This window comes from Musca domestica, unplaced genomic scaffold (assembly GCF_030504385.1).
Source record: "Musca domestica strain aabys unplaced genomic scaffold, Musca_domestica.polishedcontigs.V.1.1 75, whole genome shotgun sequence".
NCBI lineage: Eukaryota > Metazoa > Arthropoda > Insecta > Diptera > Muscidae > Musca > Musca domestica.
The window spans coordinates 2401002-2419726 of NW_026712393.1; the positions used below are offsets into that span (position 1 = coordinate 2401002).

Below are 18725 nucleotides of genomic sequence, written 5' to 3' on the forward strand. Positions count from 1 at the left end.
TGGGGCTTTTTGGTTTTTATTTGCAAGGACAATTTGCCGGTGATTGCAAATGAGTGCAGGCTGAGAGAGCGGGGTGAAGAACCGAGAGTATTCAGTACCTTGCATACATTAACATAAAATAAACACGGGTCAAACTGTGCATAATTACCTATATACACGCACACATTTCCTGGGTAACATGTGTGTGTGTTCGTGTCATCCCTGCATCCAGGTGTTTGTTGCTGCTCATTGCGTTGCCTTTGTCATAATTAAGCCAAGAGCTTGGAGCTGGGCAGTTTCAACTGCTGCTGCCGCCACCACCGACAGTTGTGTGTGTGTCCGTGTATTTTATTGGCTTCCCAGCCGCCACAACAGATTTAATTAATTTTAATTGTTTTATAATTTCATGTATTTTTCAGTTGTATTTCATTATGCCAATTTACCTCTAACTTCCTTCCTTGCCATCCCATACCCTCCTCCTCCCCCCATTCTAAACATTGCATTTTTGTGTTTAGCTGGACTTGTAATAATTTATGGTTTCTCTCCGTCTGTTTTGCTTGTAATTTCAGGTACACCCTACTGGATGGCACCGGAAGTGGCTGCCGTGGAGCGCAAGGGCGGCTACAATCAATTATGTGATATTTGGGCCTGTGGTATTACAGCAATAGGTAAGTGGCCTAGTGTCGTTGTTTGTTCGTTTGTTCGCCTTAATCGCCAAGTATATTGAATGAGATTTATGTTCAGTTGACCACAAACATTCACATAAATTAGAATGATTGCATTATTTATGGCCGCATTGGAGTTTTTTTTTTCGAATAAATATAAGAGGAATTTTATTTAATTTTTAATAAAAATATGACTGGGTTATTAAAGAAGAATTTTTAAAGGGAATCATATAATTTTAAATAATGGGAAGAAACACGACATTTAATATTTTATACCCAACACCTGGGGAAAAAAATAAATTATAGCAAAGCGGTTAAAAAATGGGACTAAGACCATCCCTACCTTCCAAACTGTGAAAATACTATCTGGTATCTATTTTAAAATAAATATTCGCAAAGGGATTCTTGTAATTCAAATTAAAAAATAAGGTCAATTTTAAATTTTTGCTGGAAAAAATTCTTTTACAGCCTAAACTGCAACCATTTCGTTAAAATTTGTTTTTGAGGCCCAAATGCTAAAATAAAATTTACAGTGCAACATAAAGGGCTTTCCACGGAGAGGTTTTTTGGTATTCAAATTAAAATAGTTTCCTATCGATTCTCTGGAAACATGAGAGCCATAAATTTTCTTCTGAATACAAGCGACCTTCCAAAATCCTTCTGAGAACAGGATTCTTTCGAGGATAGAAACATACCTTCTATCCGTCTTTTAAGACGGAGTATTCCAAATAAATTTTTAAAGGATTGGGTTTTTGAAAGGCCTTTCGAGGACAGAAACAGACCTCAAAAAGGACTTTTAAATTCTATCCTGCGAAGATATTGATTCTAAAAGATCTTTTGAATACAGATAATCTTCAAACGTTCTTCTAAAGGCAGAAGATCCTCAAAATTTGCCCTGAGGACATTTAACCTAGAAGAGGATATATAAAGATCTTCTAAAGACAGAGGGAATTCCAAATGGTCTTCTGGATTGAAGGAGGCCATCAAAGAGTATTTTGGGGAGAGAAAGGCCCTAAAAAGTCTTCTGAAGACGGAAGTCCTTTGAACATTTTTCTTACGGCAGGTGAGCATCCTAAAGTCTGAAGCCAGAAAACTTCCAAATAGTCTTCAGACGTGGCCGTCGTACGTCTTCAAAAGTTTCATGAATTTCACCTTTGAGGAGTTCTTAAGGTCTTATGGAATACAGGAGGTCATCAAAGAGTCTACGGGGGAGAGAAAGACCCCAAAAAATCTTCTGAGAGCGGTTCTTTGATAAGTCTACATACGCCAGAAGAGCTTCCCATGGTAATTGGATTTTATGATTCTTTTTTATATTTTTTGATTCTTTTTTATACCCTCAGCCATATGTCTACAGAAGGAATATATAATTTGATATATTTCCTCATCGAAATAACGATTTTGGACCCTAGGTCTCTTTGAACCAAATCCGTTTCAGAACATTTGAAGTCGATCTAGCGGTGTCCACGATAACTCTCGAAGGGAGTATCCGATTTGGCCCAAACTTGGTACATCGCAATATTTTTGTCAAACTCAGATCGAGTTCGGAGATGGGCAATATCGGTCCACTCCATCTTGTACCTCCCACAAAAAATATCGAAATTTTCAAAGAAAATATTTTATTGCACAGAAAAAGAAAGGATGATCCGGTTTTGATCAGTGCTACGTCGTGATGCAATCCTAATATTTGCAGTGCTACGTCAGGTGCGAAAATGGACAATATCGGTCCACTCCATCAAATACATTCCCCATTAATGGTCAAAATTTTGAATAATTATAAATTTTATAAAATGTTATACAAGAGTTCGATTATCTTCAAATTACATACATCACAATATTTTTATTCACCCAAGGTCTGGAGAAGATACTGGTACCTCCCTCACAAAGGGTCAAAATTTTTAAAATACCCATGAAGCTCATAAAACTCGAAATTAACATCCGATTCCATTCAGACTTGGTACATCTCAATATTTCCATCAACACAATATTACTTTTTAGTACAAATTTCTAAAAAAATCCGACTCACCGCCCACTTAAAATCTTCTTTATATGTTTGCTTCATCAGACATGCCTAAATATAAAAATTCAGAGTTCTGGCTCTAAAAGTATAATATATTGTACTTTTTAGTACTATTTTGGTACAAATATTCAAAAAAGCAGCTAGTTGGATTTCTCGCTACAATTTCCGAAAAATACCCCTTTTTCGACGTCTCGTATCAATAGTGGCTTAATTGATAAATTTGAGGATTCAACTGCCAATTATTAGTATGAGCTTCCGAAATTCCTACCAGTTCTCTTCCATACTTGTCTTCTTCATATTATTAAACAGCACCAAAATTAGTTAGATTTACGAAATTTTCTTGACGCCTTAATTAACTTTTATATAAAATGCCCCAATTTTCGTACACACTGGTGCTATCAATTGCCGTAATTTTCACACTTGTATTATTTTGCGTCTCGAAACATTAAATTATAAGGTTTCATAATAATAATTTTTCGGCATTATTTTTCTTTTGGAACAGCAAAAGTTATGGCTTGTCTCCCTCTTTCACCCTCCTTCCCCCTCTCTGGCTATTTATCTTGGTTTGCAAAATTTAAACCTTCTCTTCGAATGATTTATACTTCACTCAAGTACACTTTGTTGTCAGACGTATCCAATTACGTCCAAGAACAATTGTGGCCTATTAAAGAGAAAAGCCACATCAACCGTTGGTAACATCAACAACACCAACACCACTACCAAAAACCAGTAGCACCACCAACCACCACAAACATCATCATCATCATCGCCAGCATCATTAAAACAGAGCTTTGCCCAAGGAAAATGACTTTGCCTTTGATAACGATGATGATGATAAAGAAGCTGCTGTAGAATAAAATTGTTATTAGTCCTAAAAAGTCCATGGATTTTTATGGCATATACCACCCTCTAGAAAAAAGTCGCTCCTAAATAAAATGAAAATGACAGAAGGAGAAATTATGATGCCAATTCCATGAATTTATTCATTAGCTTCATAAAGGTTAAATTGAACAATTGGCCAATTATGTGAATGTTCGTCGTTGGTTCGGTTAGTAGGCGATTGGATTTTTATTTTCTTTTCGAAGAAAACCACTAAATGTGTCAAATATTGTGGTTTTAACAATCAATTCCCAAAGGTCTCATAAAATATGTCAAAAGAAAAACATAATTTCTTTCTTGGAATTTCTTTGCCTTCTATAAGAATTACTTTTTTTGTGGTCCTTATAAATAATTTATATTTTTTTATTGTAAATCTCTTTTGTGCTCAATTTTTGCAGAATTGGCTGAACTACAACCACCCATGTTCGATTTACATCCAATGCGTGCTTTGTTCCTGATGTCAAAAAGTGGTTTCAAACCTCCAACTCTCAGCAATAAAGAGAAATGGAGTCCTACATTTCATAATTTTGTAAAAACAGCTTTAACCAAGAACCCTAAAAAACGTCCCACAGCCGAAAGACTCCTGCAGCATCCGTTCGTTCAGGGTGAGATGTCGGTGCGGGTGGCCAAAGAATTGCTCAAAAAATACATGAATCCAAATCAACAATTCTACTACAATTGGGATGGTGATGAGGAGGTAAGTGTTAAGTGAGGTTGTCTTTAAAAATTAGTCAATAGCGCAAGGACTCTCGCCTCGAGCAATTTTTAAAAAGAAAGAAATTTAAGGCTCGTAGCTTTTTAAAATCTTTTTTAAGACTTATTTAAGCCTCTTGGAATTTTTAAAGAAATTTTGAGTCTTCCATAAGATTCGTGGATTTTTTTAAAATAATTTTAAGCTATCCACAAGGCTAGTGGATTTTTAAAATTATTTTTTAAACATTTTGTAAGGCTCGTGGATTTTTAAATTAATTTTTTAAACTTTTTGTAAGGCTCGTGGATTTTTAAAATAATTTTTTTAGACTTATTTAAGGCTCGTGGATTTTTAAAATAATTTTTTAAGACTTATTTAAGCCTCATGGATTTTTAAAATAATTTTTTAAGACTTATTTAAGTCTCGTGGAATTTTTAAATAAATTTCGAGTCTTCCATAAGATTCGTGGATTTTTTAATTAATTTTTAAGATTTCTATAAGACTCGTGAAATTTTTAAATAAATTTCGAGTCTTCCATAAGATTCGTGGATTTTTTAATTAATTTTTAAGATTTCTATAAGACTCGCGGATTTTTAAAATAATTTTTCCAGGCTCGTGGATTTTTTAAATAATTTTTTAAGCCATCCACAAACCTCGTGGATTTTTTAAATAATTTTTAAGCCACCTCCAAGGCTCGTGGATTTTTTAAATAATTTTTAAGCCACCTCCAAGGCTCGTGGATTTTTTAAATAATTTTTAAGCCATCCACAAGGCTCGTGGATTTTTTTAAAAAAATTTTAAACCTCATATAAGGCTTGTGGATTTTTTAAATAATTTTTTAAACCTCATATAAGGCTCGTGGATTTTTTAAATAATTTTATAAGCCTCATATAAGGCTCGTGGATTTTTTAAATAATTTTTTAAACCTCATATAAGGCTCGTGGATTTTTTATATAATTTTTTAAACCTCATATAAGGCTCGTGGATTTTTTAAATAATTTTTTAAACCTCATATAAGGCTCGTGGATTTTTTAAATAATTTTTTAAACCTCATATAAGGCTCGTGGATTTTTTAAATAATTTTTTAAACCTCATATAAGGCTCGTGGATTTTTTAAATAATTTTTTAAACCTCATATAAGGCTCGTGGATTTTTTTAAATAATTTTTTAAACCTCATATAAGGCTCGTGGATTTTTTAAATAATTTTTTAAACCTCATATAAGGCTCGTGGATTTTTCAAAATAATTTTTTAAGCCATCCACAAGGCTCGTATATTTTTTAAATAATTGTTTAAGCCTTCTATAAGGCTCGTGGATTTTTTAAATATTTTTTAAGCCATCTACAAGGCTCGTGGATTTTTAAAATATTTTTAAGCCATCTACAAGGCTCGTGGATTTTTTAAATAAATTTTTAAGCTCTCGTGGATTTTTTAATTAAATTTTAAGCTCTCGTCGATTTTTTAAACAAATTTTAAATACTCGTAGGTTTTTTAAATAAATTTTTAAGCTCTCGTCGATTTTTAATTAAATTTTAAGCTCTCGTCGATTTTTTAAACAAATTTTAAACTCTCGTGGATTTTTTAAATAAATTTTTAAGCTCTCGTGGATTTTTTAATTAAATTTTAAGCTCTCGTCGATTTTTTAAACAAATTTTAAACTGTCTGGATTTTTTAAATAAATTTTTAAGCTCTCGTCGATTTTTTAATTAAATTTTAAGCTCTCGTCGATTTTTTAAACAAATTTTAAACTCTCGTGGATTTTTTAAATAAATTTTTAAGCTCTCGTGGATTTTTTAATTAAATTTTAAGCTCTCGTCGATTTTTTAAACAAATTTTAAGCTCTCGTCGATTTTTTAAACTAATTTTAAAAGTCTGGCAACTCTTGTCGTGTTTAGTTGTGTTTTATTTGTGTCAAAATAGTGATAAAATAATTTTAAATATATTATTATTTATTGTTCTTTTTGTGCAGTGAAATACTATCAGTTCTTACTAATATAATCGAAATTATACGTGCATTGTGAAGTTCAGTGTTTAAATACGGTATTTTACAAAATAATTAAAACAAATTGTGACTGTTTTTGCGCCTTCTCATATTTTTGTTTTACTTTTGCTGTTTACGTCTGTTTCGCTTTTTTTTTTTTTTTTTTTTTTTTTTTTTTTTTTTTTTTTTTTCTCCCTTGTGCCTTGTTCTTGTTTTTCAATCCCAAATTCTAAATTTTATATTCACAATCTAAAGCATACTTTGAGGCATTAGAATAATTTTTTGAAGTTTTGCACAATGGCCTGTTTATACAAAAATTGTAAAATTACTAATGAAAATGAACGCTTTATTACTTGTTGGCTATGTGAAAATCATGGTCACTTTAAATGTGCGGGTTTTACTGGTAGACAATTTGATGTAATAACTGATAGAAAAAATGGACTTCGCTGGGCGTGCATAAATTGTAGGTCCTTGGAGGTTGATTTTTACCGTCTATTTAAGGAGTCTAAAGTCGAAATTGCAAACATGAAGAAAGATTTGAATCTGTTTACTCTCGCTTAAACTATTTTGAAAATATGTATAATAAATTTGAGTATCCTGATGGTTCGCCCAAAAGAAAAAAATCTTCAGCTATTATTTCTGGTAATAACTTAATATCGCTAAATTCACCAGTTGTTGCCCCGCTACAAAATAATACTGAAAATTTATCTTCAGACAACCATCTGGCGCCTCCGTTGCAATTTGCATCTTCGCCGTCCAGCAGGTCATCACCGGCTGTTTCTAATACAAGTGAAAGTCGGAGTACTCAGATCGAAACCTTATCTTCTGAAGCTCCATCTAATGTCCAGCAAAATCCACATCATTTGCATAGCGTCCCCCCTATTTTTGTAAGTGATTATACGTCAAATCCTACAGCACATCCACCATTGCAATGTGCTTCTCTTCCTTCTAGTAGCCTAATTGTAGTTCCTCCTAGAAAAAGCGTATTTATATCTAGATTGCATCCTAGTACTACAATAAATATTATAAGTGATTATGTTAAATCTAAAATACATAATCTTCAAGAAAGTGATTTTAAAATTTTTAAGTTTAATTCCTCCTCTGCTCGTGCAATTTCATCGTTTAAGCTTGTTGTTTCCAAAAACATATTCGATACTATTATTAATAGTTCATTCTGGCCCGATGACATTTTAGTAAAAGAGTTTGTATTCAGAGAAAAGCGTAACGCACTTAATCCTGTCCGTACTTCTAACGCTATGCAAGCTTCAAAAAACTAATAGAATCTGATTCGTTACAAATGTTATACCAAAATGTCAGAGGTCTTAACTCAAAACTTCGTCAAACTTTTTTAAAATCTTTTGGTTCTGATTTTAAAGTCTTTATATTTACTGAAACTTGGCTTAAACCTGAAATCTACGACACAGAAATCTTTTCTGACCAATTTGAAGTTTATAGAAATGATAGAGTAAATAGAACCGGTGGAGGAGTTTTAATAGCTGTACATAATTCCATTACGTCTGAAATAGTTGTCACTGAAGATCTTAATATAGAATTTATATGTGTCAAACTATTATATCGTGGTAAATTTATTGCTTTAACTTGTTCCTACATTCCTCCAAATTCAGACTTTGAAATATACATTAAGCACTCAAAGCTTCTGAAGGATGTTTCATGTTTAAAGTCAGCAAATTTTGATCTTATTTGTCTTGGTGATTTCAACTTACCAAGTATATCGTGGATCCCTAAACAAAATTCCATAGACTATATTCCTGTATCGTCTGCAGGCTCAGCTAGTAGAATGGACGAATTCTGGGAAGCTATATTTGACCAAGGACTTTTCCAAATAAATAATGTTTTTAATGTCAAGAATAGAATTTTAGATTTAGTATTCTCCACAACCGTTAACCTTTCATTATGTAGATGTGCACCGTTTGTCGAACCGGAGGATAATTATCACCCAACCCTCAATATATCTCTTGATCTTAAAACTCAAATAACATCCAAACCACTCAATAAAAAAATATCCTTTAACTTTTCCAAAATTAACATTGATTTGTTACGTACTACTCTTTCCAATACAATATGGCGTCTTGAAGGTGATATTGATTATTGTATTTCCGATTTTTATAATATCTTAAATGAAGCCTTTAAACTAACAGTCCCTAGTTCAAATTACGCGCCAAATGGAGGCTCGCCATGGTTTACTCCATATTTAAGACGTTTACGTAATAACAAAAGTAAACTTTTTAAGAAATTTAAAAAATTTAACTCATCCTTAAACTACTCCAATTACTCCAAAGCTCGAAATAATTATAACACTGAAAATTTAAAATGTTATTCGGCATATCTACAAAGAATTAGAAATAGTTTTCAACGCAACCCAAAAAACTTCTATAATTTCGTGAATTCTAAAAGAAAAGTCCATGAATTCCCTAGCTGTATGAAATTCGGCAGCACAGAGGCTACCGATGATTCTGATATTGCAAACATGTTCGCAGATTTTTTTCAGAATAGCTATTCAACATTTACATCCACTAGCAACTACAGCTTTAACATTAATAGACTGAATTTTTTGCCCCAAATTTTGCTTACGGAAGAAGAGGTTTTAAATGGTTTAAAAACTTTAAAAAATTCGATCTCCCCAGGTCCAGACGGAGTACCGGCAAACGTTCTTAAATTATGTGCAATTGAATTATACATACCACTTACGAAATTATTTAATTACTCTTTATCTTTAGGCTACTTTCCTTATTTTTGGAGATCTAGTTATATAATTCCTCTCCATAAAACTGGTAGTCGTTGCAATATTGAAAATTATAGAGGCATTGCTAAGCTTAGCGCAATACCTAAACTTTTTGAATTTTTGGTTTCGCGTAGGCTAACACACTTTGTGGCTCCAATTTTTTCACCGTGTCAACACGGTTTCATCAGAGGTAGGTCAACTTTAACTAATCTTATGGAATTAACATGCTATGTTCATAATGGTTTTGCTAATAAATTTCAAACTGATGTAATTTATACCGATTTTAGTAAAGCTTTTGACACTGTCGTACATAGTTTATTACTCCACAAACTTGATTTAATGGGTTTCCCTACATTATTGTTAGACTGGATTTCATCATACCTTGAAAACCGTACTCAAAAGGTGTCTTTCACAAATGCCATCTCAAAAAATATTCTAGTCCATTCTGGTGTTCCTCAGGGAAGCCATTTAGGACCATTACTATTCGTTCTCTATCTCAATGATCTTCCGTCAGTTGTAAGGTTTTCCAAAATTCTAATGTTTGCAGATGATGTTAAGCTGTTCATTAATCTCGATTCTCTCAATAGCTCATTACATTTACAACATGATCTACATTCCATTGTAAATTGGTGTGGTATGAATGGCATGTCACTAAATCTTAAAAAATGCAAAAAATTATCATTATTCAGATCTAGACATATTCAATCTGATTACTTCGTAGGTTCATACAAATTGGAGAATGTAGACTCATTTATTGATCTTGGTGTTATTTTGGACAATAAACTTCGTTTTAACTTACACATTGAATCTAGCGTTAATAAAGCAAAGTCTCTTCTAGGTTTCATTAAGCGCTGGTCTAAAGAGTTTGAAGACCCTTACGTAACTAAACGCTTGTTTACTAGTCTAGTTAGACCTACATTAGAGTATGGTTGCGTGTTGTGGAGTCCATTTTATAAATGTTACTCTAATTCAATAGAAGCAGTTCAAAAACAATTCATTATATTCGCTCTCAAAGGTCTGCCCTGGAATCCGTCTGAAGCACTCCCCCCCTATGAAAATCGATTAAAACTTATAGACCTTCCATCGTTAGAAAGAAGGCGTTTAATGCTTAGAGCAATATTTTTAATACGACTTTTGCGTGGTCAAATTGATTCACAATTTTTAATTAGTGAAATAAAGTTTAATGTTCCGTCTAGAATAACTCGTAATTATATACCGCTAAATCTTTCCTTGGCGAGATCTAACTACGAACTAAGCAACCCCCTTAGATCTTTATGTGAAATATATAACAACCTCTATAATAATTTATCACTATCTGAACCTTTGCATGCAATAAAAATATCAATACTTAATTTATAATTATAGTATTTGAGCTGCCAGATTTGTATTTTTGCTCGTTGTGTGTGATTTGTAATACTAATCCTTTTACTAAAACCGGCTGATGTTTTACTGTAGCTGGTGTTTCCCTACAATACTAACCCTCCATGGTGCGGACTATAGGGTGTACGCGCTCCCTACGTATTGGGAGGTGGCCCCCTCGGTCGGCAGGGGCGGGTAAGAGTGGCGTTGGAACCGAACGAAAAAAAAAAAAAAAAAAAAAACTGTCTGGATTTTTTAAATAAATTTTTAAGCCTTCTATAAAGCTCGTGGATTTTTCTAAATTATTATTAAGCTTTCTATAAGGCTCGTGGATTTTTAAATATTTTTTTAAGCCTTCTTTGAGGCTCGAGGATTTTTAAATAATTTTTTAAGCCTTCTATAGGGCTTGTGGATTTTTAAATAATTGTTTAAGCCTTCTATAAGGCTCGTGGATTTTAAAATAATTTTTTGAGCCTTCTATAATATAATTTTATTCCTATATATAATTTTATTTTTTAATTAAAAAATGACGAATAGTGTAGAATATCATATGGTCGACCCGGCTTTACTATTGCCATTTCTTTATTGCTTATCGTATGACCCTGTTTTGTTACAGGCAGGGAACTCCTAAAAATGTTACCGCCCCATTAATGAATGTTTTGAACATTTTTTCGCCATGTTTTATAATTAGAACTAATGAAAAAATTAAGAACAACAGACCGAATACGGAAACGTTTTTTGAATTAATTTTAACTTGATTTTTTTTCTATTCTCTTTTTTTTTTCCACTTTGCCCGCCATCGTGATGTTGACAATATTTCTCCCTCTACCACCTGCCTCTTCAATGAATCAACAAAAATTTAATGTCTATAATGGTGACGACAACGATGATGATGATGATGACATAACTCGATGCTGATTTCAATTACAATAAACGTTACAAATGATGTTCGTTCTATCCCGTTCCTGTGTCCCACTTCACATCTCGCCTGCTGCGATGTGATGATGGTGAAAATGTTACTGATGCTGTTGTTAAATGACTAACATCCAACATCGCCGCTATAGACTGTTGCCAGTGTACCACAACGTATTGCCAGCAAAATGACATCAAGGCCGAATGGTATATCACCACAAAACCATACTTTGAAAACAGGTAAGTGTGCAACCATCCAACCCCATACACACTAACATGAGGATATGTTACACATATATACAGGGTGAGACACTTCAACAAAGTCAAGCGCCATAATTTTTACATTTTATTGAATGAAAGCAAAAAAAGGTCGGAAATAGCATCAAATGTTAGAATAAGTTTAGATTTGTTCAAATTGGTCACCTTTGGCACGAATTATGACCTTCAAACGGCCAATGAAACCGTCACACGCTGCCCGAATGTTGCTCTGTGGTATCTTTTTGCCCATTCCCGGCGAAGCGCCTGCTTGAGGTGATCTACACTTTGGTATTTTTAGTGCCTACCTTGCTTTTCAAAATACTCCAGATACAATAGTCCAACGGATTGGTATCCGCAGATTTTGGTGATCATTTTGCACTGGAAATGAAACGAGAAACTTCATTTTGTAACCATTCTTGGGTGGCGCGTGCTGAGTGCGTTGAGTGCTGAGTCCTTTTGGAATGTCCAAGGTCTGCGGCCAAAATGTCTGCGTGCCCAAGGCTTTAATACACCCTCCAGAATATTTTCGCAATAATATTCGGCATTTATTCTGATGCCACGGTCGATTAATACGAGCGGAGAGCGACCATCGGCTTTTATGGCGGCCCACACCATCACCATGGCCGGCGCTTGAGTTCTGTTGGCCAACCGAAGGTGCACATTTTCAGCTGACCTCTTTGGCAATTAAACACGATCATTTTGTTTGTTTACAAACTGCTGGACAACGAATGTTTTCTCATCGGAGGAAACCAAATTCGGCAGTTCACCACTTTCGGCCAAGCGAAGCCACTCTTTAACTCTTTAGAGTCTATTTTATTTCTGTTGCGGTGTAAGTTTTTGCACTTTTTGGAATTTCAATGACTTTACCCCGAGCTCATTATTCAATATTTGTCCATTTTGAATGGAATATTGCGACATGTTTCGCTCACGAGCCATTTTTCGGCCACTGCGACGCGCGTTTCGATCAAGTCGCTTCTATAATTTTCAAAGAATTTCTGCTGATTTTGCTGTTTTCTTCCGTCCACTTCCTTGACGTCGGGCTACGCTACCAGTAACGAGCGATGGTACGAGACACAAAAGATTTATTCACATTTAAATGATGGAGTGCTCTAACGATAGCCACTTGTGGTTTTCCAGCCAATTATAAAGAAATCATACTATCACGCTTGAATTCCCTCACGAATAACTGTTTTTCTGGAATACTCTCACCAAAATGCTTCTGTAGGCTTGTAAACAATATAATGAACTGCCTCTGGAATAATTTTAGCAACTGTCGGACGAGTGGCTTAGAAATGACAGCAGTCTGAAGTTGGTTGTAGTTTTTTCATATCACCCTGTACATATTTGGTGAAAAATGTTGTAGTCATATGTAATATTAGGTTTTAAGTGTTAAGCTGGTAACTAATAACAATAAGGACATTGTTGACGAAGGTAAAAGTAATGGGGCTTGTAAGGATTGAGGCAAATTTATACCAACTTTTTTTTTTTTTTTTTTTTTTTTTTTTTTTTTGAAAAATATACTGATTCATAAAAGAAAAAAACTCAATATTAACTATGAAAATACGACTACCAAAATATTGCTCATCAAAATCCAATTTAGATTCCCACAATATAACAATTGTTGATATAATCCAACAACTAACCAAAAGTTTCCCCTTGAAGGAGAATATCGAATAAATTAGATATTCCCAAATCCCAGAGGCTCTTAAATCAACACGTTATCCGGCAAGCTAATTATTTTTTCGTTAATTTCCAATCACTCAAAGAAGATAACTCACTTTTCATACATGTATATATTATTCATACCCATACAAACCCATACACACATCCTTTATATATGGATAATGGTTAGTTGATTTCCAAAAACTTTCCTTGTTCTCGTGGTCGCCACTGCTGCTGCAGCCAGCAGCTGCTCCTGATGGCGATGATATCGATGACAGAACAACATCAACGAACAACTTTGTTTTATGTTCGTCGTAGCGGTTGTCAGCTTTCCCCCGTATTCAATGCGCCCGTTATGTTTAGTCTTCGTTTGATATGCTCGAGTGTAGATGCTGATGATGATACAGATGAATGGTTAAATATGTCCCTAATGGATTTTCCTCATACTTTGTTGATTGGTATTAAAAAACAACAACAGTGGCAACAACAACACGACAACAAGTTGCCGCAACAGCATCAGTTTGAAAATTAACATCAGCCAGAACATATTTGGTATTTTTACTTGAGTGAAATGGAAAAAAAATAAACATGGAAAAGTTAGCAAAACGTAGTCACTCTCACAGTGAATATTTGATGAGACAATAGGTGTGCTCGACACTGATTTTTTAAATAATTTTTTAAGCCTCATATAAGGCTTACGGATTTAAAAAAATTGGAGCCTTCTAGGATGCTTTAGAATTTTTTAAATTATATATAAGCCATCTACAACCCATGTGGATTTTTTTAAAGGCTCGTGAATTTTTAAAAAAAAAAATTTGAGCCATTCCCAAGGCCTGTGGATTTTTTAAATAATTTTTTTAGCCATCCGCAAGCCTCGTGGATTTTTTAAATATTTTTTTTAGCCAACCACAAGGCTCGTGGATTTTTAAAGAATTTTTTAAGCCTCATATAAGGCTCGTGGATTTTTAAAGAATTTTTAAAGCTTAATATAACGCTCGTGGATTTTTTAAAGAATTTTTTAAGCTTCATATAACGCTCGTGGATTTTTTAAATAATTTTGAAGCCTTATATAAGGCTCGTGGATTTTTTTAAACAATTTTTAAGCCTCATATAAGGATCGTAGATTTTTTAAATAATTTTTTAAGCCTCATATAAAGCTCGTGGATTTTTTTTAAACAATTTTCAAGCCTCATATAAGGATCGTGGATTTTTTAAATAATTTTTTAAGCCTCATATAAGGCTCGTGGATTTTTTTTAAACAATTTTTAAGCCTCATATAAGGATCGTGGATTTTTTAAATAATTTTTTAAGCCTTATATAAGGCTTGTAGAATTTTTTATTATTTTTTTAAGCCTTATATAAGGCCCGTAGAATTTTTTAAATAATTTTTTAAGCCTCATGTAAGTCTCGTGGATTTTTTAAATAATTTTTTAAGCCTCATATAAGGCTCGTGGATTTTTTAAATAATTTTTTAAGCCTCATATAAGGCTCTTGGATTTTTTAAATAATTTTTTAAGCCTCATATAAGGCTCGTGGATTTTTTAAATAATTTTTTAAGCCATCCACAAGGCTCGTGGATTTTTTAAATAATTTTTTAAGCCATCCACAAGGCTCGTGAATTTTTTAAATAATTTTTTAAGCCATCCACAAGGCTCGTGGATTTTTTAAATAAATTTTTAAGCCTCATATAAGGCTCGAAGATTTTTAAATAATTCTTTAAGCCTTGTATAAGGCTCGTGATTTTTTAAATAATTCTTTAAGCCTCATATAAGGCTCGTGGATTTTTTAAATAATTTTTTAAGCCTCATATAAGGCTCGTGGATTTTTAAAATATTTTTTTTAGCCTCATATAAGGCTCGTGGGTTTTTTAAATAATTTTTTAAGCCTCATATAAGGCTCGTGGATTTTTTAAATAATTTTTTAAGCCTCATATAAGGCTTGTGGATTTTTTTATTAATTTTTTAAGGCTCATATAAGACTTGTAGATTTTTTAAATACTTTTTTAAGCCTCATATAACGCTTGTGAATTTTTTAAAAAATCTTTAACAAGGATAATGCATTTTTAATTAACCTAAAATGATTTTCGGGTTATCTTTCTTAAAACTCAATCTAAAATAAAATTATTTTAAATTTCTCAATATGACCTTTCGACATAATTTCTTGAATGAGGATTTTGCAAATTAATTACTTTGTTGTGAAATGTGTAATTGTTGTAAATTTATATTGTCAATGTATGTAGTTTTAGTAATTTATTTCCCCCTCCTTTCTCTTTCTTTCAGGCATGACAACATCCAGTTCGCCATGGAGCAATGAACGTTCATCTAGTCCTGAAACATTACCAAGTGACATGTAAGTATTCGATGTTGATTGCCTTGCCTGGCGTTTGTTGTTTTTTTTCTCTTGCTTCTTCCCCCGTTTTCCCCCCATTCGTTCTTTCGTTCTCTGCCTCCCGCTCTCTCTCTATCTCTATCTATTTATAAATCGTTATCTTACTTTTCCATTTCATGCGGTATCTATCTATGTAACCATTTCCATACTTTAGTTGTAAAACTTTAATTTACCTCAAATCTAATGGATTTGTGCATCAAACATTCATTATGTTTTTGCTGTTGGGCTGCTGCATTTAAACGTGAACATGTGTGGGTGTGTGTGTGTGTTGTGGGTGTGTGCAACTTTGTGTGGGGTTGTGTGTTGGGGCTTAATGTTGTAAGTTGGGATGGGAATATTTTGCACTGCATTCCCCAACATCCACACAACAACATTGTTAACTGCCGCTAAAGCTTTTGTCATTTACTTTTCCGCCTTTGTTCTCCCCCTACTCTCTCTATCTCTGACTCTCCTCTATTCCACTTCAAGCTTTCCCCTATTCTCTATTATTCCTACTATCAATACCTCTCTGTCATGCATATGCAATATTTGCAATTTTTAAATGCAAATATTTTGTTTTTCAACCTGTAACCAACCACGAAAACACACACATATATACCAACGTTACATACATGTGGTGTGTGAGTGGGTGTGTGTTTATTTTTGGTATGCTTTATCTTCATACCGCTTGCCATCATCGTCATCATGGCTTTGCGTGGCTTTAGTTTTAACATTTTGCGAGTGGCTGGCATTACAACCCCGCCACCATTTAACAGATTTGGCATTCCAACTAACCTCCATCTACCATGGCGAGGACGTTGACGACGAAAATTAAAATTTTTTTATAACTCAATTGAAAACGGAATATGTCATTGAATTGACATTGATGGATATTTGCGGTACTTAATAGCTTTGGTTTTGGTTATGTGGTAATAATACCACATTATATTTTTGGTAGGCTGCTGCTAATCAGATAAATATTTAGTAGGAATCAGTTATTTCATTGAACACTCAGAAGCATAAATCGATAGAGTGATCTGATGAGTTGGCAATTATTTGAGCCTTAGATGGAGGAGATTCAAATGTCAGACAAGGTATTTAAATATCCCCCACCATCGAAATATTCATTGGAAGTACCACGAAGTACATATCGCTTAGTCATTGAAAGAGTGCAGCATCTCAAAAAAATCAGTTTCGAGAAAAATGAATTTAAAGTTATTGATTGAATCTTGACTTCCCGAATTGAAAAAGATTATTACACAAAAAATATAGATTTTTGAAGCCACTCCCAAGGCTTGATGATTTTACAATGAATTTTTGAAGCTTCTCTTACTGCTCGTGGACTTATTAAAGATATTTTGAAGCCACTGTATAGGCCCGTGGATTTTATAACGAATTTTTGAAGCCAATCCCAAGACTCGTGGATTTTTTAAAGAATTTTTTTTATCCTTTTCCAATTCTCATGGAGTTTGTTTAAAGAAATTTGAATTGAATTTTGAAAGAAATTGATAAAATTTTTAAAGCCTCCCCAAGACTCGTGGATTTTATATATATTTTTTTTTGAAACCTCTTCCAAGGCTCGTAGATTTTGTAACGATTTTATGAAGTCTCGTAAATTTTTAAAAAAATTTTAAAGCCACTCCCAAGACTCGTCGATTTTTAAAGAATTTTAGAAGGCTCTCCCAAGGCTCATAGATTTGTTAAAGAATTTTTGAAGCCAATCCCAAGGCTCGTGGATTTTATAAAGAATTTTTGAAGCTACTCCCAAGGCTCGTGAATTTTTTTTTAAGAATATTTGAAGCCTCTCCCAAGACTCGTGAATTTTTTTGAAGAATTTTTGAAACTTCTTCCAAAATTCGTCGGTTTAATAAAAAAATTGAAGACACTTGCAAGGCTCGAGTATTTTTTAACGAATTTTTGAAGCCTCTCCCAAGGCTCGTGAATTTTTTAAATAATTTTTGTAGTCGATTTTATAAAAAAATTTGAAGACACTTCCCAGGCTCGAGAATTTTTTTAACGAATTTTTGAAGCCTCTCCCAAGGCTCGTGAATGTTTTAAATAATTTTTGAAGTCTCTCATAAAATTCGTCGATTTTATAAAAAAAAATTGAAGACACTTCCCAGGCTCGAGAATTTTTTTTCACGAATTTTTGAAGCCTCTCCCGAGGCTCCAGAATATTTTAAAAAATTTTTGAAGCCGAGAGATATATGTCCACAGCCAATGTTCGATTATTTAAATATTTTCAGACTTTTGTTATGATTATTCAAATTGTTAACTCTCTATGGAGTAGGTTCCGAATGAATGGTCCGATTCCAAATCTGGCACGTCGATACGAATTCGTATCGAACTCAAATTATTATGATATAATTATTGCGACGTGCCAGATTTGGACTAAATAGACTACATCCTTCACTTTACATGAGATATGTAATACTTCTTAGAAAATGTTACAATGTGCGTAAGGTACCAGCTATAGTCGACCGAATTATTAGGGTATATTAAATTTGTCCTTCCGTTTGTAACTCCTCGAAATACTTATGTCAGGCCCAATAAAGTATATATGTATATATGTGTACGTCTGTTTGTCGGTCCGTCCGTTTATATCCAATTATATGCGAAATCATAATTCCCAACTTCATCTCATGTTTCTGGTTGAGAGAATTATTTCGATATAACAAGCTGTACAAAATCGCTGACTTGTTATGACAGATAAAAGTATAAAAAAAGGTTTACCCTTTGTGGGGGAGGTACCAGAAGGTGTTCGCAGATATATATCATCTTCCCAACAGATCTTGTGTTATTTGAAATTTGAAGAGATTTGGATGCTTTTCGCGTTTTCTTTTTCAAAATCTTGAACCCTGTGTGGGGAAGGTGCCAGAAGAAATGGCCCTATCTGTACTATCTTTATAACAGATCTTGTAATGAAGGAAATATTCAGATGTGCCAAGTCTGAATGGAATCCGATTTTAATTTGGGGTTATATGATCTTCATGGATATTGAAAATGTTGGCCGTTTGTGGGGGAGGTACTAGAAGGAGTGGACTGATATATCCCATCTTCACAGCAGATCTTGTGTTAGTAGAAATAATGGGATGTGTGAAATATGAAGAGAACCGGATGCTTTTTTCGGATTTTATTGGTTATTCAAACCTTTGTCCCTTTGGTCACCAACCGTCTTTATAACAGATAGAAATATTGAGTAGTGCCAAGTCT

At 33.5% G+C, this 18725-nt stretch overlaps 1 protein-coding gene across 9 annotated transcripts in view; it reads left to right on the plus strand.

Moving 5' to 3' along the window:
* Positions 1-18725, plus strand: part of LOC101887471 (mitogen-activated protein kinase kinase kinase kinase 5) — a 444668-nt gene that overhangs the window by 329761 nt on the left and 96182 nt on the right. For all 9 annotated transcript variants that reach the window (XM_059130466.1, XM_059130462.1, XM_059130468.1 and 6 more), the window contains exons 4-7: positions 549-647; positions 3939-4237; positions 11378-11465; positions 15425-15494. In XM_059130466.1, coding sequence (XP_058986449.1) covers positions 549-647; positions 3939-4237; positions 11378-11465; positions 15425-15494 — 556 coding nt within the window. The remainder of the gene's footprint in view (positions 1-548; positions 648-3938; positions 4238-11377; positions 11466-15424; positions 15495-18725) is intronic.